Genomic DNA, 26,010 nt, shown 5'->3' with positions numbered 1-26,010 from the left:
AAGGATATGAACAAACACTTCTCAAAAGAAGACATTTATGCAGCCAAAAGACACATGAAAAAATACTCATCACTGGCCATCAGACAAATGCAAATCAAAACCACAAAGAGATACCATCTCACACCAGTTAGAATGGCCATCATTAAAAAGTCAGGAAACAACAGGTGCTGGAGAGGATGTGGAGAAACAGGAACACTTTTACACCATTGGTGGGATTGTAAACTAGTTCAACCATTGTGGAAGTCAGTGTGGAGATTCCTCAGGGACCTAGAACTAGAAATACCATTTGACCCAGCCATCCCATTACTGGGTATATACCCAAAGGATTATAAATCATGCTGCTATAAAGACACATGCACACGTATGTTTATTGCGGCACTATTCACAATAGCAAAGACTTGGAACCAACCCAAATATCCAATAATGATATACTGGATTAAGAAAATGTAGCTCATACACACCATGGAATACTATGAAGCCATAAAAAATGATGAGTTCATGTCTTTGTAGGGACATGGATGAAGCTGGAAATCATCATTCTCAGCAAACTAACACAAGGACAAAAAACCAAATACCTCATGTTCTCACTCATAGTTGAGAACTGAACAATGAGAACACATGGACACAGGAAGGGGAACATCACACACTGGGGACAGTTGTGGGGTGGGGGGAGGGGGGAGGGATAGCATTAGGAGATATATCTAATGCTAAATGACGAGTTAATGGGTGCAGCACACCAACATGACACATGTATACATATGTAACAAACCTGCACATTGTGCACATTTACTCTAAAACTTAAAGTATAATAATAATAAAATTAAAATAAAAGATCAAGACTTCTGGCCCAAAGGGCCTGCAGCTGGTCTGACCATCTATCAAAAAATCTGAATTTAAATGGAGACACATTGGATTGTGACATGCAATAAAATAACAAAAGCAGCAGCGGGTCTTGATTTGGGTTTCCTTTCCACCCTACACAGCTCCAGTGAATGGAGGAGTGAGCATGCCTGTGGTGCTCCTGACACATCTGGGGTGGTTCCCACTGACAGTGGTCAACCTTTGGGATTTTCTACACATTGCAGGGTCATCGTCCATCTATGCTAACTTAGAATGTCCAGATAAAAGCTCCTGTTTAGAGAATGGAGAGAAAACTGTCAAACCTGAAGGCCCATGAACTGTGTCAGTCTGGGGGGAACACATGTAGGAAAGACTACAGAATCTGATGTAAGAAGCCTAATTTCAGATTGACCCATATAGCTTTAAGATTGTGAATAATTACCTTACTTTTCAATGCTCTGTTATTCTCTCATCAATGAGAAAAGTGAACTAAACAGTCTCCCATATCCCTTCCAATCTTGACATACTCTGAGTTTATGATTAAAGAGTGATACTCACTGGGTGCAGTGGCTCACGCCTGTAATCCCAGCACTTTGGGAGGCTGAGGTGAGCAGATCACCTGAGGTGGGGAGTTTGAGACCAGCCTGACCAACATGAAGAAACTCTGTCTCTACTATTTTTACAGAATTAGCCAGGTGTGGTGGTGCATGCCTGTAATCCCAGCTACCCTGGAGGCTGAGGGATGAAAATTTCTTGATCCCGGGAGGCAGATGTTGTGGTTAGCCAAGATCGCACCATTGCACTCCAGCCTGAGCAACAAGAACAAAACTCCACCTCAAAAAAAGGAAAAAAAAAAGAAAAGTGATACTAGTAAGGCTAAAACTGTGGCTGAACCCCAATAGGAGCCTGCTGGGATTATGCTATGCAAAATTACTCCACACGGAGCCCTTCTGACCATGTCCCTCCCTACACCAGCTATCATACAGATATGCACTACTGGTATGAGAAGTCCTTGCTACAGAGGACATTGACTGATTCAATAATAGACTGATTAAGTCATTAAACCAAAAAATATTTACTGAGAAACTTCTAGGATTTTAGGTATACAACAGAGCAAAACAGACAAAAATCCCTTCCCTCATGGAGCTTACATTTTAGTGAAAGAGGAAGAGGAGTCAAGTATCAAATAGGAAATATGAGTTGAGGATATATTTTATGCAGAGCAGCCTGGAGGCCCTTGATAAGGTGACTTTTGAGCCAAAATCCAAATCAGTGAGAGTGAGCCATGTAGACATAAGGGGAAGAATGTTCCAGGCAGAGGGAACAGCAAGGCCCAGAGACAGGACAAGGTCAAGCATGCCTGGCATGTTAAAGGAAACACCATGAGCTCAGTGTTTATAAAGAGGAGTAAGAGCAGGAGAGTAGCAGGAAGCACAGTGAGACAGGTAGTAGGGGACCAGATAATGTAGAAAACAAAGCCACTGGAGAATTTGAACAGAGGGGTAAACATGATCTGAATTCCACTGTAAAAGGATTGTTCTAGCTGTTGTACTGACAGTAGACTGGGTGGGTGCGGTGGCTCATGCCTGTAATCCCAACACTTGAGAGGCCGAGGCAGACAGATTACTAGAGGCCAAGAGTTCAAGACCAGCCTGGCCAACAGGGCAAAACTCTGTCTTACTAAAAATACAAAAAAAAAAATAGCCAGGCCTGGTGGCTCACGCCTGTAATCCCAGCTATTAGGGAGGCTGAGGCAGGAGAATCACTTCAACCCAGGAGATGAGGGTTGCAATGAGCCAAGATCACAACATTGCACCCAGCCTTGGTGACAAAGCAAGACTCCATCTCAAAAAAAAAAGAGAGAGAGAGACAGTAGACTGAAAGAGGCAAGCATGGAAACAAGGAAACCAGTTAGGAGACTGTTGAGATAATCCAGGTGAGAGATGATGGCATATAGGTCCAGGGTGGCAGCAGTGAGGAGTGAAGAAGGACAGACTCTGGGATATATACTGAAGTTGAATCAACCAGGCACTGGAGGACAGGATGACCTTGGAAAATCTTGGGACTACTGCAGAATCGAATGAAGCTAAATGGCACTAAATTCCAACATCCACTGTGAAATCCTGGGATCAGGGATTTGTTCATCTCTGTCACCTACTGTCCCCACCCAGTGCTTGGCATATAATGGGGATATAAAATGTCTTCAATTCTTGAATGAATAAATGTGGAACTGAATATATTACAAAGCCAAAGACCCTGTAGTTTGATAGGTCATTAGGAAACCAAAAAGCATGTGGTACTAGACATGTTTTACTAACAATGGAACAATGGATTCTCTCCCCTGAGTAAATCTATTTCTCATTTTTTTTTTTTTGAGAGTCTTGCTCTGTCACCCAGGCTGGCAGTGGCGCAATGTTAGCTCACTGCAACCTCCGCCTCCCAGGATCAAGCAATTCTCATGCCTCAGCCTCCCCAGTGGCTGGGACTATAGGCACCCACCACCATTCCCAGCTTATTTTGTGTGTGTGTGTGTTTTAGTAGAGACGGGGCTTCACCATGTTGCTGAGGGCTGTTTCAAACTCCTGAGCTCAGGTAATCCACCTACTTTGGCCTCCCAAAGTGCTAGGATTACAAGCATGAGCTACCACACTCAGCCTGAATCTATTTCTTTTTATAAAAAAAATTCCCTTTATAACTTATTTCACAGTAATAAGCAATGAAGCTGACAAACAACTTCATATAATACAGTTGAAAATCTGAACAACTTGGCCATTTCCCTGAGAGGCCAGATGTAGTCATCAAACCTCATACCACCTCAGTAACTTCCAACTAAAATACAGGGATAAATGTTATACAAGTAGTAAGCTCATGTTCTTATGAATAGTAAATCGTGTGCCAGGCACCGTGGCTCACACTTTGGGAGGCTGAGGTGGGTGGGTCACCTGCAGTCAGGAGTTCAAGACCAGCCTGGCCAACATGGTGAAACCCCATCTCTACCAAAAACTACAAAAATCAGGTGTGCGTGGTGGTGCATACCTGTAGTCCTAGCTACTTGTGAGGCTGAGGCATGAGAATCCCTTGAACCTGGGAGGCAGAGGTTGCAGAAAGCCGAGATCATACCATTGCACTCCAGCCTGGGCAACAGAGCAAGACTCTGTCTCAAAAATAAAATAAAATAAAAATAAAGGCATACAGGATGTCACTTACATGGATAGGTGTTCAGAGCTTGTGTGGAGGAGTTGTGGATGAGGACGAAAGGCAGCTTGGAGACAATGGAGGCTCACTGGAGTCACTGGATGAAGAAAGGAGGGAAAGAGAGACAAAAGGAAAAGGGTAAGGGGAGTGGAAGGTTCGCCTCAGTGTGGAGGTCATCTCTGATTGCTGACAAAGGAAAATGTTGGAGAAGGTCTGAAAATATTGCTAAAGGTCGGCAGTTTCAGAAAATCTTATAATATGTCCTTTACTTTAAAAGAAAACTCAGCATCTAAAAGGTTTAGTAGGAGTTGTTCCCCACCCCACACCCATTTCAGTAGCTGGACCATTCAGCCACAGAAAATAACTCCAGTATGAACACATTAGAATACTACCAATAAAGACATGGGACTCTCCTCCTCTGAGGTCGAGCGCTTCTATTCACTTGCTGCTCAGCCTCCTCTTCTGCCCATCCTTACCTCCTTTGCTGGCATATGTTCCTCCCATGGAGGACTTCACGCCCTCCTCACACAGCCAGGTGCCACCTCCCACTCTTCGAGTCTCCATCATTTGCCTGGCTCCACTGCCTTCTCACGTATGACATCTACCTTTCACCAAGCTGAGGACACAGTGCACCCATGGTGTGTTTAAGGAGACAGTTCTGATGGCCACAAAATTCTTTTGTCATGTGCTCTGTGATTTTAATTGTCCTGTCCAAACACTAATGCATGGTCCACAGTCAGGCCAAGTAAGGTTATGTTAAAATGAGGAACCACCAAGCACCTTTAATTCCTTCCAAGGTCTTTTATGAGTGGGACAGAGTCAAGTGCTGTTAGTGATGGCAAGAAGAAGATTCTCCTTCTGGTGGCACCTGCTGTACTCTGGTGATGATGGCAAGTCCAGCACTGCTCCAGCACGCAATCCTTGCAGTGTCTTCTACGACACTTGAACATTCTTTATATAGTACAGGTTTCACATTCTCACTTTCTGCAATAACTGTCACAACTGCCCTTAACAAAAATGGTGACTGCACTCCTCACAACCTTGAATTTGAGCTTTGTCTTCAGAAATGAAGTTTTCTACAGGTTTCATCATCTTCAGACTAATGCAAACTGAAGATCTACCTCCAGGAATATTTTTCTTTCTCTATTACTTCCCTTAGCAAGAAATGTGTAACTTCCAATCTTCAATTCTTCACCAATGCTTTGATTCTTTGGCTAAATTGAAAGCATGCTGAGGGCAAGGTGTGGTGGTTCACACCTGTAATCCCAACACTTCGGGAGGCCAAAGTGGGTGCATGAGAAAGTCAGGAGTTTGAGACCAACCTGGCCAACATGGTGAAATCCCATTTCTTCTAGAAATACAAAAATTGGCCTGGCATGGTGGCATGCACCTGTAATCCCAGCTACTCAGGAGGATGAGGCAGGAGAATTGCTTGAACCCGGGAGGCAAATGTTGCAGTGAGCTGAAATCATGCCACTGCACTCCAGCCTGGGTGACAAAATGAGACTCTGTCTTAAAAAAAAAAAAAAAAAACCGAAAACCATGCTTAACCTATGAGTTAAGCACTGAGTTTTGTCTTCTCCATTGCAGAACTATTGGACAAGGATAATTTTCTTACCCTACTACAGAATTTCTCAACCACTTTCCATGTCATAATCCACACAAAATCTATTTGGCACACTGACTGACCTTAAGTAATTGCCCCAAGGTACTGTGAAAGCTGAAGGAGCAGTATTTTAGGATACACCCATTATCCCAACTTGAGAACACGTATTCACCTTAGCATTCATGAGAATGATTAACTGCACAAATTTGTAAACACCTAATACACACACATAATTCATACTTGATTCCCAACTCTTATTTCCTGACAATACAAAACTTCATACTAAATGGCCATTTATTAGTTCCTGGCAACATAAATTCCTAAGGCAATGGATGATCTACAAATTGTGGTCACTTACTCTGACAATGCACAATGGCAAACAAAAAGATGGGAAAGAAAGGTACACTTAGAGCTCGAATAAAGAAACTAGGCTGGGCATGGTGGCTCACGCCTGCAATCCTAACACTTTGGGAGGCCGAGGTGGGCGGATCACTTGAGGACAGGGGTCCGAGACCAGCCTGGCCAACGTGGCAAAACCCCATCTCTACTAAAAATACAAAATTTAGTCAGGCATGGTGGCATGCACCTAGAATCCCAGCTACTCGGAAGGCTGAGGCAGGAGGATCACTTGAACCTGGGAGGCGGAGGTAGCGGTCAGCTGAGATCGCACCATTGTACTCTAGTCTGGGCAACAAGAGCAATACTTCATTCCCCGCAAAAAGAAAATAACATTATTTGTTCAACAGAGACTTATTGGATCTTTTTCTATTAGGCTGTGATATTCGTGTGCAGGCCAGAATTACAGTATTTGTCATTTTAGGAACAGGGCACACATGAATAAACATTAAAGTCTAAAGGCAAATAGTAACTGCTATCCCTAAACAGCTGAAATGCGGCTACTTCAAACTGCAATATGCTGTGAGTATGAAAGACACACCAATTGTCAACAAAAAGAATATACGCAAATGAACAATGTGAAATACTTCATTGTGTATTTATAATGATTTCAGGTTGAACATGAAAATATAAAATTATGTATGTGGCTTGCCTTTACAGCACACGTTGTATTTCTCTTGGATACCACCGGTCAAAATTCAAAGCTTAATGCCAGGTGCGGTGACTCACATATGTAATCCCAGCACTTTGGGAGGCTCAGGCAGCAGGATCACCTGAATCCAGCCTGTCCAGTATGGTGAAAACTCATCTCTACACAAAATAAAAAACTTAACCAGGCATGGCGAACTTAGCCTGTAATCCCAGCTACTCGGAAGGCTGAGGCAGGAGAATTGCTTGAGCCTGGTTGCAGTGAGCCGAGATCACACCACCACACTCCAGCCTGGGTGACAGAGTGAGACTCTGTATCAAAAAAAGAAAGAAAAAAAAAAAACCTTGGGTTATCCCTACACTGCATCTGTTCATATTGATAAATAACAGAGTGCCTATATTGAGCTTCTGCAAAAGATTTCTTGGGGAGGTGAAGGAAGGAGCAGTTCCATCATGTAAAGTATTAATTTTTAAAAGCTTCAAGATTAATCTGTGCTTTTAGAAAGGATTTCACAACTATTTTACTTGTTGTATTTGTTCTTGGCTGAGTAACTTCAGTTGTAGTGTGAGTAAGAAGTTTTGGTCTGTGAAAAACAGTTGATATTAATATTATAACAAAACATTTAGAAGATATTTACAGGTCTTTCTCACACAGCTTTGCACTGCTAAATATTATTATTATTATCTGAGATGGAGTCTCATTCTGTCATCCAGGCTGGAGTGCAGTGACACGATCTCGACTCACTGCAACCTCCGCCTCCCAGGTTCAAGCTATTCTCCTGCCTCAGCCTCCCGAGTAGCTGGGACCACAAGTTCACACTACCACACCTGGCTGATTTTTGTAGTTTTAGTAGACACAGGATTTTGCCATGTTGGCCAGACTGGCCTTGAACTCCTGGCCTCAGGTAATCCACCTGCCTCAGCCTCCGAAAGTGCTGGGATTACAAGCATGAGCCACTGCGTCTGGCCAATTTTTAAACATAATCCATTCTGCCTTCATTTTACAGTGAAAAAAATCATTTTGGTGACTTGAATTTTGAAAATAGAAATTTTCAGACATTCAGGTGAGACCACCTGGATGTCTCCAAAGTCATCTTTTTTGTAAGATAAATATGCAAAAGTCACTTTTCCCCCAAACCAGCCCAATTATATTTCTGAATCTTAGATGAACTGTCCCACAGCACAGCCAGAAGCAGCTTGCTTTATCATCTTAAAACTTTCCTCTCCCTTATAACTCAGTCCCAATGAACATACACAGATGCACAACTTCAATCAGTAAGCAAGACTCTACCCACTTCAACATTCCTTCCATGAGCAGAGAGAGGCTTTCTGTTCCTACCCCCCAACACTCCAACTACTCATGTGTTGCCCTTCAAAATCAAGCCAGAATAACTTTTCTAAAGGGCAGATCCAAATTATTTTAAGAGGAAACTGCTATGAGACCATTTAATGACTGCCACTGCTTTTGTAGGAGCCAAGGCCTTCCTCTATTTGGCCACAAACGTCTATCTAAGCAATCCCACCACGCCCACATGGCACTCCTCACTCCACACAGAATGGGCAATGTATGTGAATATGTGAGCATATTTGACTCCTCTCTGCCTTTACTCATATTTGAAACACACTGCCTCCCTTCTGGACGCACAAGTGACTGATCTGGGTGTGCCATCCTTGCCTTCTCCCCAAAAAATCCTCAATAACTCTTCATTGCATTTTTCTGAGTATTAAGCCTCTCAAGGACAGGGTTCTTGCTAGAACCAATTTTGCACATCTGATGCTTATACTAAATAAATGTTTGTTCAATAAATGAATCTAAATGTTAATTTTAATATAAAGAAGTCATGATGAGAGGGGAACAAAAGGCCCATCTTGGTCAAATTAATCTTTCCTTAGGGAAGACAATGGATTTGTTTCTGCAGATTATCATTTTACCTCTTAATAACAAACTTAATTCGATTGCCCACTTGAAAGATGCTTTCGAGCCTTGGGATTCCATGCAATGAGGGGCTTCTGAAAGGAATGTTTTCCGGTAGTCCTTCCACATTCAGCTCATTCACATGTGTTTCAAATTTTTGGTATGGTACCGCCTTGGCTTCAGTGCTCCCCAAGGCTTCAGCTGAAAAACCAAAGTAATTCAGAAGATTATGTTTGTGTTGAAATCAGATTTTAGTACAATCAAAAGCAAGGTACAGGTCAATTTTTTTTTAATTGGAAAAACTCTAGAAACATATTTACTAACTATTGAAACAGACTTAAAGCAAAGGCAACTATAAATGACCCATCATTAGACAGATCAACGAGACAGAAAATTAACAAGGATATTAAGGACTTGAACTCAGTTCTCGACAAAGCAGACCTAATAGACATCTAGATAACTCTCCACCCAAATCCACAGAATATACATTCTTCTCAGCACTTCATCGCACTTATTCTAAAATTGATCACATAATTGGAAGTAAAACACTCCTCAGCAAATGCAAAATAACGGAAATAATAACAGTGTCTCAGACCACAGTGCAATTAAATTAGAACTCAGGATTTAAAAACTCACTCAAAACCACACAACTATATGAAAACTGAACAACCGGCTCCTGAATGAGTAGTGGGTAAATAACAAAATTAAGGCAGAAATAAAGATGTTCTTCAAAACCAATAAGAACAAAGACACAACATACCAGAATCTCTGGGACATATTTAAAACAGTGTTTAGAGAGAAATTTATAACACTCAAGGCCGACAAGAGGAAGCAGGAAAGATTTAAAACTGACACCCTAACATCAAAATTAAAAGAACTAGAGAAGCAAGAAGAAACAAATTCAAAAGCTAACAGAATACAAGAAATAACTAAGATCAGGGCAGAACTGAAGGAGACAAGAAAAACCCTTCAAAAATTCAATGAATCCAGGAGCTGATTTTTTGAAAAGATCAACAAAATAGACCACTAGCCAGAATAACAAAGAAGAAAAGTCAAGAATCAAATAGATGCAATAAAAAAAATGATAAAGGGGCTATCAACACTGATCCCACAGAAATACCAACTACCATCAGGGAATACTATAAACACCTCTATGCAAATAAACTAGAAAATCTAGAAGAAATGGATAAATTCCTGGACACATTCACCCTCCCAAGTCTAAACCGGGAAGAAGTCAAATCCCTGAACAGACCAGTAACAAGTCCTGAAATTGAGGCAGTAATTAATAGCCTACCAACCAAAAGAAGTCCAGGACCAGACAGATTCATGGCTGAATTCCAGCAGAAGTACAAAGTGGAGCTGGTACCATTCCTTCTGAAACTACTCTAAACAATAGAAAAAGAGAGACTCTTCCCTAACTCATTTTATGAGCCAGCATCACCCAGATAAAACTTGGCAGAGACACAACAAAAAAGAAAATTTCAGGCCAATATCCCTGATGAACATCGATGTGAAAATCCTCAAAAAAATACTGACGGCCGGGCACGGTGGCTCACGCTTGTAATCCCAGCACTCTGGGAGGCTGAGGCAGGCGGATCACGAGGTCAGGAGATAGAGACCATGGTGAAACCCCGTCTCCACTAAAAATACAAAAAATTAACTGGGAGTGGTGGCGGGTGCCTGTAGTCCCAGCTACTCGGGAGGCTGAGGCAGGAGAATGGCGTGAACCCGGGAGGCGGAGCTTGCAGTGAGCCGAGATTGCGCCACTGCACTCCAGCCTGGGCGACAGAGCGAGACTCCGTCTCAAAAAAATAAAAAAATAAAAATAAATACTGACAAATCAAATCCAGCAACACATCAAAAAGCTTATGCACCACAATCAAGTCAGCTTCATACCTGGGATGCAAGCCTGGTTCAACATACACAAATGAACAAATGTAATCCATCACATAAACAGAACCAATGATAAAAACCACAGGATTATCTCAATAGATGCAGAAAAGGCCTTCGACAAATTTCAACACCCTTCATGCTAAAAACTCTCAATAAACTAGATATTGATGAAACATATCTCAAAATAATAAGAGCTATTTATGACAAACCCACAGCCAACATCATGCTGAACGTGCAAAAACTGGAAGCATTCCCTTTGAAAAGTGGCAGAAGACAAGGATGCCCTCTCTCACCACTCCTATTCAACATAGTATTGGAAGTTCTGGCCAGGGTAATCAGGCAAGAGAAAGAAATAAATTGTATTCAATTTGGAAGAGAGGAAGTCAAATTTCTCTTTCCAGATGACATGATTGTTTGTTTAGAAAACCCCATCGTCTCAGCCCCAAATCACCTTAAGCTGATAACCAACTTCAGCAAAGTCTCAGGATACAAAATCAATGTGCATAAATCACAAGCATCCCTATACACCAATGATAGACAGAGAGCCGAATCATGAGTGAACTACCATTCACAACTGCTACAAAGAGAATAAAATGCCTAGGAATACAACTTACAAGGGATGTGAAGGACCTCTTCAGGGAGCACTACAAACCACTGCCCAAGGAAATAAGAGAAGACACAAATAAATGGAAAAACATTCCATGCTCATGGATAGGAAGAATCAATATTGTAAAAATGGCCACACTGCCCAAAGTAATTTATAGATTCAATGCTATCCCTATCAAGCTACCATTGACTTTCTTGACAGAATTGGAAAAAACTACTTTAAATTTCATATGGAACCAAAAAAGAGCCCGCATATGCAAGACAATCCTAAGCAAAAAGCACAAAGCTGGAGGTAACACGCTACCTGACTTCAAACTATACTACAAGGCTACAGTAACCAAAACAGCATGGTACTGGTACTATAACAGATATATAGACCAATAGAACAGAACAGAGGCCTCAGAAATGACATCACACATCTACAACCATCTGATATTTGACAAACCTGACAAAAACAAGCAATGGGAAAAGGATTCCCTATTTAATAAATGGTGTTGGGAAAACTGCTTGAGCTATATGCAGAAACTGAAACTGGACCCCTTCCTTACACCTTACACAAAAATTAGCCCAAGATGGATTAAAGACTTAAACATAAGACCTAAAACCATAAAAACCCTAGAAGAAAACCTAGGCAATACCATTCAGGGCATAGGCATGGGCAAAGACTTCATGACTAAAACACCAAAAGCAATGGCAACAAAAGCCAAAATTGACAAATGGGATCTAATTAAACTAAAGAGCACAGCACAGCAAAAGAAACTATCAAAAGAGTGAACAAGCAACCTACAGAATGGGACAAACCACAGAATGGGACAAAATTTGTGCAATCTGTCTATCTGACAAAGGGCTAATTTCCAGAATCTACAAAGAACTTAAATTTACAAGAAAAAGCAACCCCATCAAAAGTGGGCAAAGGATATGAACAGACACTTCTCAAAAGGAGACATTCATGCAGCAAAATAACGTATGAAAAAAAAGCTCATCATCAATGGTCATTAGAGAAATGCAAATCAAAACCACTCCAGTTAGAATGGTGATCATTAAAAAGTCAGTAAACAGAAGATGCTGAAGGGGATGTGGAGAAATAGGAACACTTTTACACAGTTGTTTGGAGTGTAAATTAGGTTAACCATTGTGAAAGACAGTGTAGCGATTCCTCAAGGATCTAGAACCAGAAATACCATTTGATCCAGCAATCCCATTACTGGGCATATACCTAAAGGATTATAAATCATTCTACTATAAAGATACATACACAAGTATGTTCATTGTGGCACTATTCACAATAGCAAAAACTTGGAACTAGCCCAAAAGTTCATCAATGATAGACCAGATAAAGAAAATGTGGCACATATACACCATGGAATACTATGCAGGCATAAAAAAGATGAGTTCATGTCCTTTGCAGGAACATGGATGAAGCTGGAAACCATCATTCTTAGCAAACTAACACAAGAACAGAAAATCAAAAACTGCATGTTCTCACTCATAAGTGGGAGTTGAACAATGAGAACACATGGACACAGGGAGGGGAACATCACACACTGGGACCTGTCGGGGGGTTGGGGGCTAAAGAAGGGATAGCATTAGGAGAAATACCTAATGTAGATGAGGGGTTGATGGGTGCAGCAAACAACCATGGCACGTGTGTATAGCTATGTGACAAAACGGCACCTTCTGCACATGTACCCCAGAACTTCAAGTATAATAAAAATAATAATAATCACAAAATCCTACCCCCAATCCAAGGCCACAATTTAATTAAAGTCTATAAAACAGGACAAACAAAAAATCACTCAGTTTATTTCACTCCACAACTTGTATGTGTGGCTTACAATGCATTTACTTTAATATCAGTCTTGATAAACTCTGGGGCAGAAAGCCAGGGGTAACCCACCTAATCCTTTCATGAAACGTCTCCAACATGGCCTCGAGTGTGTGGGATCTTTCTCAAGCCCCCATGCTTAAGTGCCATTTGCTGATGGCCCTTCCCCATGAGTGAAGAAGCTGCGTCACTAGTTGAACACTAGGTACAAGAGAGCATGAGAATCATGCTTGCAGGTGTAGTTAGCTGGGGTGCTGGTGGAGGGCACTGCTCCATGATTGTGTATTCTGAGTTCTCCCATTTTAATGATAATTGTATATGTTTTCTATCTTTGAAGATACTTGCATTTTTACGTATCAGAATCCCAAGGCTGAGAAATAAAAATTTTAAAAACTAAAATAATTATAATAATAGCCAAGCACAGTGGCTCATGCCTGTAATCCCAACACTTTGGGAGGCCGAGGCGGGCGGATCATGAGGTCAGGAGATTGAGACCATCTTGGCTAACACGGTGAAACCCCATCTCTCCTAAAAATACAAAAAATTAGCTGGGTGTGGTGGCGGGCGCCTGTAGTTTCAGCTACTCAGAAAGCTGAGGCAGGAGAATGGCATTAACCTGGGAGGCAGAGCTTGCAGTGAGCAGAGATCACGCCACTGCACTCCAGTCTGGGTGACAGAGCGAGACTCCATCTCAAAAATAAATAAACAGATAAATAAATAAATAAATAAATAAATAAATAAATAAATAAATAAATAAAAATTACCCATCATTAACAGCCTGATTTTGGCAAATTTAAGTGCCCTGGTCCCAAGACAAAATAACTCTAAGATCTTAAAAGATTGAACTCTATTTTTCAATATCCTTAGGAAGAAGAGAGAGAAAGAAAATCATTATAGACAATAAAGAATACAACCTAAATACTATTTTTTTTTCTTTTTCGAGATGGAGTCTTGCTCCGTCACCCAGATTGGAGTGCAGTAGCATGATCTTGGTTCATTCCAACCTCTGCCTCCTGGGTTCAAGTGATTCTCCTGCCTCAGCCTCCTGAGTAGCTAAAATTACAGGTACCTACCACCATGCCTGGCTAACTTTTGTACTTTTCAGTAGAGTTGGGGTTTCACTATGTTGGCCAGGCTGGTCTCAAATTCCTAACCTCAAGTGATCCACCCATCTCTGCCTCCCAAAGGGCTGGGATTACAGGCATGAGCCACTGCACCCGGCCTGCAAATACTATTTGGAAGCAGCCTTTTGCTATGAACTGTTCATGACTGTAATAACCCTCCTCCATTTGCTGCTGCAAACTGGCACATTTCAGGCTAAACTTTCATCTACCCTGAAACAACAAGATCAATGTTCTTTACTCCCTTCAACCTCGTGAGCAAGATATATATATATATATGTATATATATATATATAAAACTTTGCACACAGAATTCATGGAAAGGGAAATAAAAAAAGTAAGCAGAGGCCAGTTTAGACTACAAGAAGCATAAAAACCAAAGTTAGCACATGAAGATTTTTTGGATCCAGATTTAAAGCAAAATTTTTCAGATAATGAGAAAATGAGATACTGTCCATGTAAGAGTGAGAAACTTGGCTGGGTGTAGTGGCTCATGCCTGTAATCCCAGCACTTTGGGAGGCCGAAGTGGGAGGATCACCTGAGGTCAGGAGTTCAAGACCAGCTTGGCCAATATGGCAAAACCCTGTCTCTACTAAAAATAGAAAAATTAGCCAGGCGTGGTGGTATGTACCTGTAATCCCAGCTACTCAGGAGGCTGAGGCAGGAGAATAGCTGGAGCACAGGGGGCAGAGGCTGCAGTGAGCCAAGATTACGCCATTGTACTCCAGACTGGGTGAAGTACAAGACTCTGTCTCAAAAAAAAAAAAAAAAGAAAAAGAAAAGAAAAGAGTGAGGAAACTCAACTAAGGGCTGCATATGAGCTGACACCAAAAAAATCATTGTCAATTTTGTCAGATGTGATGAGATACTGGCTGTGTAGGAATACGTAAATGCTGTTCGGGGATGCACACTGAACAGATAAAATGATGTGATGACTGATGTGCTTTGCAATATTCCTGCAAAGGGAGGTAAAGGAATAGAACAAAATGTGAGACAATCTTAAAGATCACAGAAATTGAGGAATGGGTATTTTAGTGGTCATTGTACTATTTTCTCTACTTTTGAATAGGTATAAAAATTGTAATTTAAAAATGTAAAATAAAACAGCCGGGTGCTGTGACTCATACCTGTAATCCCAGCACTTTGGGAGGCTGAGGCAGGTGGATCACATGAGTCAGGATTTCGAGACAAGCCTGGTCAACATGGTGAAAGCCTGTCTCTACCAAAAATACAAAAAACAAACAAACAAAAAATCAGCCGGGTATGGTGGCAGGCACCTGTAATCCCAGCTACTCAGGGGGCTGAGGCAAGAGAATCCAGGAGGCAGAGGCTGAAGTGAGCTGAGATTTTGCCACTGCACTCCAGCCTGGGTGACAGAGTGAGAATCCACCTCAAAAAAAAAAAAAAAAAGAAAAGAAAGAAAAGTAAAAATGAATTGACTAATCCCTGCTCTGAAGCCACATCCAAACAGAACTCTAAAAAAAAGATTCAAGCAATTTACATGGTGCTGCTTATATGCACATCTCCCTCACACCTCTGTATGTAACATTTAAATATTTTGCAACATGATGGGTGGGAGTGGCTCAAAGCTGGACATGCTGGCATGTGCCTGTAGCCCCAGCTACTACTTGGAGACTGAGGCAGGAGGATAACATGAGCATAGGAGTTCTAGTCCAGCCCAGACAACATAAGAAGACCCTGTTTCTTTTTTTTTTTTTTTTTGAGATGGAGTTTCACTCTTGTTGCCCAGGCTGGAGTGTAATGGTGTGATCTCAGCTCACTGCAACCTCCGGCTGCTGGGCTCAAGCAGTTCTCCTGCCTCGGCCTCCTGAGTAGCTGGGATTACAGGCACACACAACCACACCCAGCTAATTTTGTATTTTTAGTAGAGATGGGGTTTCTCCACGTTGGTCAGGCTGGTCTCAAACTCCCGACCTCAGGTGATCCGCCTTCCAAAATGCTGGGATTACAGGCATTGGCCACCGCACCCGGCCAACCCTGTTTCTTTAAAAAGAAAGGTTGGGGAGCTGTCAGGGAGCTCCTTGATGAATTATTTTGGCGATATCAACAATTGCTATCAAAACACCACTATAAAATCCAAAATTATATCTATTCCCAGATCTTTCTCCTTACTTCTAAACTCATTTATCCAACTGTCTCCTCCACCTCCACACCTCAACTTAAATGTCAACTCAAAATAAATAATAATTAATTTATTTGTTCTTAGACTGGCTTTCCTCTAACATCTCAAGACTTGTCTTAAATTCTTACTTAATGTTATTAGCACCAAATCTGAAAGACTCTAATATACAGACTCTTTGATATAAGAAACACGTGTTTTTGAGAAACCACACAAAATAAAATAATTATCATAGCTGTAAAAACAAATATGCCCATAAACAAATAACAGTAAAGGATTAGAGGCTTTCAATCACACTAGAGAGTGATGTTAAATAAAATTATTCTGTTAATTCAACAAGAAAATATATAAACCTAATTCTAACAAACTTTCTATAAAATAAAAAAGAACCAATTGTTGAAGTCGAGAGTGAAAAAAGTGGAAGTTTCAGAAAGAGGTGAGGCCAATTGCAGAATGTGCTCCTCACGTATCATCAAGGCTGCCCCAATCACACCCCCTGCCTCCCCATCCCCTTATTCTACTTAATTCTATCCCAGACCTTAACACCTTATGTAGTAAATATCTCCTACTTACTATACATTTCCCCACCAGATTGAATGCTCCAGAATGTATGGGGCAGTTCCCCCTCCCCCCACACCCGGCACCTGACTCACAGGTGCCAAATGACTGCAGGATTATGAGGCCGGAAGTAGTAAATATTTCCTCAATACTTGCAGTGGTTCACAGCCATGAAAAATCTAATATTTCCTCTCTCCCTTTCAGGAACCTTAAAGAAAGCAGCAATACTGTCATAGGCATTTGAATGAGAGCAACTGGATTTTAAATAGGAGCTGGGTAAAATGAGGCTGAGACCTACTGAGCTGCATTCCCAGATGGTTAAGTCTTTCTAAGTCACAGGGTGATGGAGGAGGTCAGCACAATATACAGGTCATAAAGAACTTGCTGATAAAATGAGTTGCAGTAAAAAAGCCAGCCAAAACCAAGATAACGACGAAAGTGACCTCTGGTCATCCTCACTGCTACACTCCCACCAACGCCATGGCAGTTTACAAATGCCATGGCAACATCAGGAAGTTATTATCTATGGTCTAAAAGTTGAATCATAAAAATAATCCACTCCTAGTGGAGTTCGGTGGCTCTCACCTGTAATCTCAGCACTCTGGAAGGCCAAGGCGGGTGGATCACCTGAGGTCAGGAGTTTAAGACCAGCCTGGCCAACATGGTGAAACCCCATCTCTACAAAAAATACAAAAAAAAAAATTAGTCAGGTGTGGTGGTACATGCCTGTGATCCCAGCTATTCAGGAGGCTGACACAGGAGAATCGCTTGAACCCAGGAGGTAGAGGTTGCAGTGAGCCAAGATTGCACCATTGCACTCCAGCATGGACTCCATCTCGAAAAAAAAAAAAACCAGTATGAGAGCCTGGGCGTGGTGGTTCAAGCCTATAATCCCAGCAGTTTGGGAGGCTGAGGTGGGTGGATCACCTGAGATCAGGAGTTCGAGACCAGCCTGACCAACATGGTGAAACCCCATCTCTATTAAAAATACAAAAATTAGCTGGGCATGGTGGCAGGTGCCAGTAATCCCACCTACTTGGGAGGCTGAGGCAGGACAATAGCTTGAACCTGGGAGGTGGATGTTGCAGTGATCCCAGACCACACCACTGCACTCCAGCCTGGGTAACATGAACGAAACTCTGTCTCAAAAACAAAACAGTAAGAGAAAACTGGAGCTGAGTACTACTCATTGTATTTACTTTCCTAAATAAAACATCATTATAAAAAACATTACTCAGTAATATAACTTAATTGAAGGGGAAAAAACAGACTTACCAAATTTTTTTGCAAAAAGCTGATCCACCATCTTTCATAATTTAGTGATTCTGGTATACCATACTTCCTTCACTATCGAAATCACAGGAATACAAGTTTTCTCAATCTAATGGGTTTAATAACTTAGGTTATTAAATATTATTATAAAATGGCAGTATTTTTCTTTCCTGTGACTAATTTTTTTTTTTTTTTTGAGATGGAGTCTCGCTCTGTCGCCCAGGCTGGAGTGCAGTGGCACAATCTTGGCTCACTGCAAGCTCCGCCTCCTGGGTTCACGCCATTCTCCTGCCTCAGCCTCCCGAGTAGATGGGACTACACACACCTGGCTAATTTTTTGTATTTTTAGTAGAGAAGGGGTTTCACCGTGTTAGCTAGGATGGTCTCAATCTCCTGACCTCGTGCTCCACCCGCCTCAGCCTCCCAAAGTGCTGGGATTACAGGCGTGAGCCACTGCACCGGGCACCTGTGACTAATATTATTTCTAAGATCCAGATTGTATTTATTACTGAAACAATGCTGACATACACTGCACAAAAAAAGGAAGAACCAGGCATTCGTTAAAGCTAGGAAAAAGCAGAACTGTGTGCTCAAGAACCACTAGCAGGCAGGACAGGCTGTCTCATGCCTATAATCCCAGTACTTTGGGAGGCCAAGGCGGGCAGATCACCTGAGGTCAGCAGTTCCAGACCAGCCTGGTCAACATGGTGAAACCCAAACTCTACTGCAAATAAAAAACTTAGGCAGGCATGGTGGCAGGTGCCTGTAATCCCAGCTACTTGGGAGGCTGAGGTAGGGAGAATTGCTTGAACCCAGGAGGTGGAGCTTGCAGTGAGCTGAGATCATACCACTGCACTCCAGCATGGGCAACAGAGGAAAACGTCATCTCAAAAAAAAAAAAAAAAACAGTGAACAGTTAGCAGGTGCCATTTGCTATGGGGAGACTAGGGATATGATCTTGCTGGCAATCCTTCCATTTTAGTAAATCTAAACAGTGCGATTCCATTCTTTTTTGTCTGCACTCCACTCCAGAGCCAAAACAAGTAAGAAAATCCATTATATTTCTATTTGTTTCAAAACACATCTAACAATTAAGAGATGATATGCATGGCTCCATACTCTGAAAGGAACCTTCTTATGTTCTGGGTATCGTAGACATTTGGTGAATGCTTGTTCAGTTGACTAGTGTAGACTTCAATTATAAACTGTTCAATGCATTATGCCAGATAAATCTTGCATGTCAAAAGTAGGGCAACTATTGTGCTTTTAGTTATGTCTACCCATAAATGCAACATTTACATATATTTATAAGGGGTTAATAAAAAGAAAATGAGTTTATTGTTCTAAGGAGTATTAGAATTTTGATAACATGAATTCTCCTGTCCTGGAACATAATCAAAAGTAAAAGGGATCTTATTTCATGTGAAATGTACCATTAAAAAAATCATTATAAGCATTAAATAATTATTTCACATAATCTTCTAATCTGATTTAAGACCGAAGACCTACCTCCTAAAGCTGGTTTATCAAGTTGTAAGTCTTCATGTGTTGAATTCATAAGTTCATGTCTGAAAGGTGAGAATAAATACTTAATATTCACTAGGCAATATTCAGCAAAGTAATATTCACTGGTGCATATTTTACATTTCATCACCAAGGGTGGCTTTGAAAACAAAAGAAAGGCTGGCCATGGTGGCTCACACCTGTAATCTCAACACTTTGGAAGGCTGAGGCAGATAGATCATGAAGTCAGGAGTTCAAGACCAGCCTGGCCAACATGGTGAAACCCCATCTCTACTAAACATACAAAAATTAGCCAGGCGTTGTGGCAGGTGCCTGTCATCCCAGCTGCTCAGGAGGCTGAGCTAAGAGAATCGCTTGAACCTCGGAGGCAGAGATTGCAGTGAGCCAGGATCATACTCCAGCATGGGCGACAAACGTGAAACTCCAGCTGAAAAAAACAAAAGAAATATCCCATTACTTTAAGGCAATGTAGATACAGCCAGAATTTCTACAGAAATCTGAACCACATTACAAAGCCAGAAAAACATACCGTCTAATATTATTTAATACAGATAGTACTAAATGGAAGAGGTATTTTTTTTTTTTGAGATGGCATCCCATTCTGTCACCCAGGATGGAGTGCGGTGGCAGGATCTCAGCTCACTGCAACCGTCGCCTCCTGGGTCCAAGCAATTCTCCTGTCTCAGCCTCCCGAGAAGCTGGGACTACAGGCACCTGCCACCATGCCCTACTAATTTTTGTATTTTTGTAGAGACAGGGTTTCACCATGTTGGTCAGGCTAGTCTTTAACTCCTGACCTCAGGAGATCCGTCCACCTCAGCCTCCCAAAGTGCTAGTATTACAGGCATGAGCTACCAGGCCTGGCCAGAAAAGGTAGTATTTTCCAAACATAAAGATTAGCGTAACCTTATTGGACTTATAAAAATAATTTTTTTTAGTAACAGAAGCAGAAGATTCTCCTGAACTGTATCATTTCAGCTAACATTTATTTACTTAAGATGAAAATAATATAACAGCTATAAAAAGTCAAGAGGTAGCCAGGTGCAGTGGCTCATGCCTGTAACCCAAACACTTTGGGAGGCCGATGCAGGTGAATCACCTGAGGTCAGGAGTTTGAGACAAGCCTGGCCAACATGGTGAAACCCCATCTCTACTAAAAATATAAAAATTAGCCAGGCATGGTGGCAATCGCCTGTAGTCCCAGCTACTAGGGAGGCTGTGGTGGGAGGGTCACGTGAACCTGAGTGGTGGAGGTTGCAGTGAGCCAAGATCGCACCACTGCACTCCAGCCTGGGTGAGACAGCAAGATTGTTTCAAAGAAAAAAAGAAAAAGTCAAGAGCATGGGGAGTATTAAAATCAGACAGAACCAGTGGTCTTTCAACAAAACAGCTCCATTTTTTTGCTATCATTGTGTTAAGGTCAATTTGCTAAACATTAATATTTGTATTAAAGTTTTAAGTGTACCATATAACACATTAGTGCTGACTTAGGTTTACCGTCCTTTGCTGTACAATATACTTGAATATCATACTTATACATCACAACAAAATTATCTTTCCCTAAGGCAATTACCATTAATACTGCTTTAAAGTTATAAAATGTGGGCTGAGGGGTGGCTCACACCTGTAATCCCAGCACTTTGGGAGTCCGAGGCAGGCAGATCATGAGGTCAAGAGATCAAGACCATCCTGGTCAACATGGTGAAACCCCGTCTCTACTAAAGTACAAAAATTACCTGGGCGGGGTGACACACACCTGTAGTCCCAGCTACTTGGGAGGCTGAGGCAGGAGAATCTCTTGAATCTGGGAGGCAGAGGTAGTGGTGAGCCGAGATTGCAACTCCAGCCTAAACAACAAGTGTGAAACTTTGTCTGAAAAAAAAATTATGAAATGTGAAGATTGTTTTCATAATTTTACAACACCTGAGCATTACTGTCTTTAAATAATCTAATAAATCACCATCACAACAAAAGCCCCACAGGCTAATCTGTTTCACCTTATAAAAAGCACTGACATTTAGTGTGCGGTAATTTGTTGCAGCAGCCACGGGAAACTAGTATTGTAGTGAAGCCTCAAAACTCACCTGAAGGGGCCGGGCATGGTGGCTCATGCCTGTAATCCCAGCACTTTGGGAGGCTGAGGTGGGTGGATCACTTGAGGTCAGGAATTCGAGACCAGCCTTGCCAACATGGTGAAACTCCATTTCTAAAAAAAATACAAAAATTAGCCAGGCGTGGTGGCACATGCCTATAATCTCAGCTACTCAGGAGGCTGAGACATGGGAACTGTTTGAACCCAGGGTGGGGCAGAGGTTGCATTGAGCCAAGATTGTGCCACTGCACCCCACCCTGGGGACAGAGCAAGGCTCCATCTCAACAACAACAAAAAACCCACCTGAAGAAAGTTTTCAGTTCTGTCAACAGTGCCCCACCAAACCCCTTAGAAGCACACATTCCTTTGCTGTGGGCCATGGACAGGAAGAAGGAAGCGCCTCCTCATGGCAGGGACCTACCCAGGAGAAACTCAAGGGAAGGCACTGCCAGGCCAGTCCTTCTGCCAAGGACATTTTCTTTTTTTTTTTTTGAGACACAGTTTCACTCTGTCACCCACACTGGAGTGCAGTGACACAATCTTGCCTCACTTCGACCTCTGCCTCCCCAGTTCAAGCGATTATCCTGCCTCAGCCTCCTGAGTAGCAGTGATTACAGGAGCATAGCATGCCTAGCTAAGTTTTGTATTTTTAGTAGAGATAGGATTCTGTCATGTTCCCCAGGCTGGGCTCAAACTCCTCGCCTCAAGTGATCCACCTATCTCAGCCTCCCAAAGTGCTGAGGAGTGAGCCACCACACCCAGCACTCACCAAGGCCTTTGATAGCAGGCTTTTTCCAGGTGAGCACTCTTGTCTGGTCTGGTTCTGCCCCACTCTTCCTCTCACCAAGTTGGAATCCCTCACTACTTTTCAGTAGAGGAGAGTGTGTACCCCAGTCTCAGCTTGGTATGATTCAGGTCTGCATTTAACTCATGAAACCTGGCTGATCTGGGGGAAAAAGTGTCTCTCTGCAGGTATGATACGGGATGGGCCTGTCCCCAGGACCCTGGGAGAGGGAAGCCCAATGTCACACCAGGTTGGCAGTGCTGGGAAAGAGAAAGTGTTATGGTAGCCCCAAGACTAAAAAGAGGCAGCAGAGGGAGCAGGGCATCATTCCTATTGAACTCATGCCGCTGCCTGAGTGAGGTGAGGGAGGAATGCACCCGAGTGATGTGAGGTAGAGAGGTGCGGTTCCAGGGTGGCCTTCACCCTCCCTTTCTGCCATGTTACTCTGATCCCTTGCAGGTAAGCCTGCCCACTTTGGGCTTAGGGATGTCACTGAGGCGTGTACTTAAACGCAGCCTCCCATGAATCATGTCTCCAGGAGTCGGGCAGAGCAGGGAGGGGTCCTAGACAGAAGAGAGGCCAGGGCAGGAGGGAGTGGGCCTCAAACTCCAGGAGGGGGCTTTTCTCATGGGTCCTCTTTTCCGGTCTCTCCTTCCTTACCCCTGGGCTGATCACCTGGGGAAGAACTGAGGCAAGGTTTCTCATCCTCAGGTCTGAGGGGTTCAATTACCAGGCCCAAGTAGCTGGGATTACAGGCAAGCACCACCATGCCTGGCTAATTTTGTATTTTCAGTAGAGACAGGGTTTCTCCATGTTGGTCAGGCTGGTCTCGAACTCCTGACCTCAGTTGATCCACCCACCTCTCCCTCCCAAAGTGCTGGGATTACAGGTGTGAGCCACCAAGACTGGTCAAGAAATCCTTTTTTAAAAACGAGCTGGGGTCAGTGGCTCATGCCGAAAATCCCAGCAATTTGGGAGGCCGAGGTGGGTGGATCACTTGAGGTCAGAAGTTTGAGACCAGCCTGGGCAACATGATGTAACCCCATCTCTACTGATATATATAAATAAATTAGCTGGTTGTGGTGTTGGGAACCTGTAATCCCAGCTTTTCAGGAGGCTGAGGCAGCAGAATCACTTGAACCTGGGAGACAGAGGTTGCAGTGAGCCGAGATCATGCCACTGCAATCCAGCCTGGGTGACAACAGTGAGACTCCATTGCAAAAACAAAAACAGATTCCATCTCAAAAATAAATAAATAAATAAAAATAAATAAAACAAAAAACGTGGTATGGCAATGAAAATACTGTGTTAAAGTTTCATAGAAAATAAAAGACCACTCAGATACAATAAGCTGTCTTTTTAGATGAGTATATTTGTTATTCTTATTTTACAGCTAAAGAAACCGGTTCAGAGAATGCTATTTCATTGGACAGTGTTGCATTTCTGGACAGTGCAGCTGAGATCAGACTTCGTGTGTAACTCCACTAGCCTACCAGGGTGCCTCTCATAAAGGTAAGAAATGTAAATTTGGCCTAATATAAAGTCTCCAGGGCAGCACTGGGTCAATTCTACATACAGTACTTCTATGTGAAAATGCTTCTAGAAGGCAACTGGACACCAGCGCCCTTGCTTGTTGCCTTTGGGCTCTTCCTCTAAGGCCAATAGTGACCTGAAATTACTGACTAACTGTTCCAATCAAGTGGACAAAAGGGTACCAAGGTCGTCAACATCAGAGAAATTCATCTGAGGACCTATCTATGTGCTTTGAAAGACAAAACTGCTTTTGTAAAGGATACCGTATTTCAGAAAAACATAATCATATTAACAACTAATAACACTGTAAAATGCTGATGTGTTGAATGCTACTTCAGAAAAACCTGTTCAAATCTAGGCAAAAAATTTCTGATAGAAAACTACATATTGGTTGGGCGAGGTGGCTCATGCCTGTAATCCCAGCACTTTGGGAGGCTAAGGCGGGCAGATCACAAGGTCAGGAGCTCCAGAGCAGCCTGACCAACATGGTGAAACCCCATCTCTATAAAGATACAAAAAGTTAGCCGGGCATGGTGGCGTGTGCCTATAATTCCCAGCTACTCAGGAGGCTGAGGCAGCAGAATCGCTTGAACCCAGGAGGTAGAGGTTGCAGTGAGCCAGTGAGCCAAGATCTGCACCCCAGCCTAGGTGACAGAACAAGACTCTGTCTCAAAAAAAAAAAAAAATAAGGAAGGAGAAAAGAAGAAAGAAGAAGAAAGAAAGAAAGAAAACTACGTATCAATTATCTAGCTAGCTAGCTATCTAGAGACAGGCTTTCATTCTATTGCTGAGGATGGAGAGCAGTGGGATGATAATAGCTCACTGCAGCCTTGAGCTCCTGGCCTCAAGTGATCCTCCTGCCTCAGCCTCCTAAGTAGCTAGGGCCACAGGTGGACACATTTACACCTCGGTTTTTTGTTTGGTTTATAGAGATAGGGTTTCACTACATTGCCCAGGCTGGTGTCAAACTGGAGTCACGCTGTGTCGCCCAGGCTGAGGTGCAGTGGTGTGATCTTGGCTCACTGCATCCTCCGCCTCCTGGGTTCAAGCAATTCTCCTGTATCAGCCTCCCGAGTAGCTGGGACTTCAGGCATGCACCACCACATATGGATAATTTTTGTGTTTTTTGTAGAGACTGGGTTTCACCATGGCCAGGCTAGTCTCGAACTCCTGACCTCAGGTGATCCACCCGCCTCGGCCTCCCAAAGTGCTGGGATTACAGGCGTCAGCCAACGAGCCGGGACGAGCATTTTATGTTATTAAATAGCCTAACCAAAGCAGGGCGTGGTCCCTCATGCCTGCAATCCCGACAACTCTGATGGCCAAGGTGAGAAGATCGCTTAAACCCAGTTGTTCGAAACGGGCCTGAGCAACATCACCAGACCCCCATCTCTACAAAAGGTACAAAAATTTGGCCAGGTGCGCACCGCACCTGGCTAATTTTTGTATCTTTTGTAGAGACTGGGTTTCATCATGTTGCCCAGGCTGGTCTCAAACTCCTGAGCCCAAGCCATCCATCCTCCCACCTCGGCCTCCCAAAATGCTGGGATTACAAGGCCCAGCCAGCCTCATGTTTTATTTAAGCAGTCCCTCCCTGTTGCACACTTGGATAGTTTTTTTTTATTATTATTATTTTAGACAGGGTTTACCTCAGTCTGGCAGGCTGCAATGCTGTGGTGGGATCATAGCTCATTGGAGCCTCGAACCTTGGGGTTCAAGTAGCTGGGGGGCTGAGGTAGGACTACAGAGATCCGGTCGTGCCATATTGGTAGGCTGCTCTTGGCCTGAAGGGATCCTCCAGCCTCGGCTGCGCCCGGACATAGTCTTCTAGTTTTGACCAACATAAACACTGTGCTTGGTCTGAGTTTTCAACTACCCTTCTCCAGCCAGCAACACACACGACCTGGCAGAGAGGTAAGGGTTACCAGGCTACACGCTGAGAAGATTGCCCGGCTGCAAAAACCGTACCGCCCCAGTGACGTCGCCGAACGCCCGCGCCTGTGACGTCGCCGAAGGCCCACATCTATGGCGTCACGAAGGACCGCCTCTCACGCGGAGCCA

General features: G+C 42.9%; 1 protein-coding gene across 10 annotated transcripts; it reads right to left on the bottom strand.

Annotated features, from left to right (window-relative positions):
* Positions 1-63: 63 nt before the first annotated feature.
* LOC129471252 (general transcription factor II-I-like) lies at positions 64-25,913 on the bottom strand. Of its 10 annotated transcripts, none has more exons than XR_010118584.1 (8): positions 25,599-25,831; positions 21,625-21,746; positions 21,297-21,387; positions 19,526-19,584; positions 18,020-18,125; positions 8,618-8,801; positions 4,048-4,132; positions 1,474-1,674 (listed from the first exon to the last, which is right to left on the bottom strand). XR_010118584.1 is itself a non-coding variant. In XM_063630511.1 (6 exons), the coding sequence occupies exons 2-6, from the start codon at positions 21,742-21,744 to the stop codon at positions 4,060-4,062; spliced, it is 552 nt and encodes a 183-aa protein (XP_063486581.1). In that variant the 5' UTR covers positions 21,745-21,746; positions 25,599-25,831; the 3' UTR covers positions 3,817-4,059. The 10 variants fall into 10 exon arrangements, 2 of the variants coding, with proteins under 2 accessions (XP_063486581.1, XP_063486582.1); XR_010118580.1 differs by lacking the exon at positions 21,297-21,387 and adding an exon at positions 19,720-19,967; XR_010118582.1 differs by lacking the exon at positions 21,297-21,387 and adding an exon at positions 19,720-19,967 and having other exon boundaries at positions 1,474-1,649.
* Between the last annotated feature and the right edge of the window lie 97 nt (positions 25,914-26,010).

Source organism: Symphalangus syndactylus, chromosome 21 (assembly GCF_028878055.3).
Source record: "Symphalangus syndactylus isolate Jambi chromosome 21, NHGRI_mSymSyn1-v2.1_pri, whole genome shotgun sequence".
NCBI classification, from domain to species: Eukaryota; Metazoa; Chordata; class Mammalia; order Primates; family Hylobatidae; genus Symphalangus; species Symphalangus syndactylus.
Note: the sequence above shows the minus strand (reverse complement) of the source record. Positions and strands in the feature narration are given on the sequence as shown.

Bases quoted from the DNA above. Each gene is read 5' to 3' on its own strand.
- LOC129471252 (XM_063630511.1), bottom strand. From the start codon at position 21,744: ATGGAGTTTCACCATGTTGGCAAGGCTGGTCTCGAATTCCTGACCTCA. The intron at 19,585-21,296 runs GTGTGTGTCACC...CTCACCTTTCAG, and splicing joins CCAAGTAGCTGGGACTACAG to ACATGAACTTATGAATTCAA. The intron at 8,802-19,525 runs GTAGGTCTTCGG...TTGGTTTTTCAG, and splicing joins TGATAAACCAGCTTTAGGAG to CTGAAGCCTTGGGGAGCACT.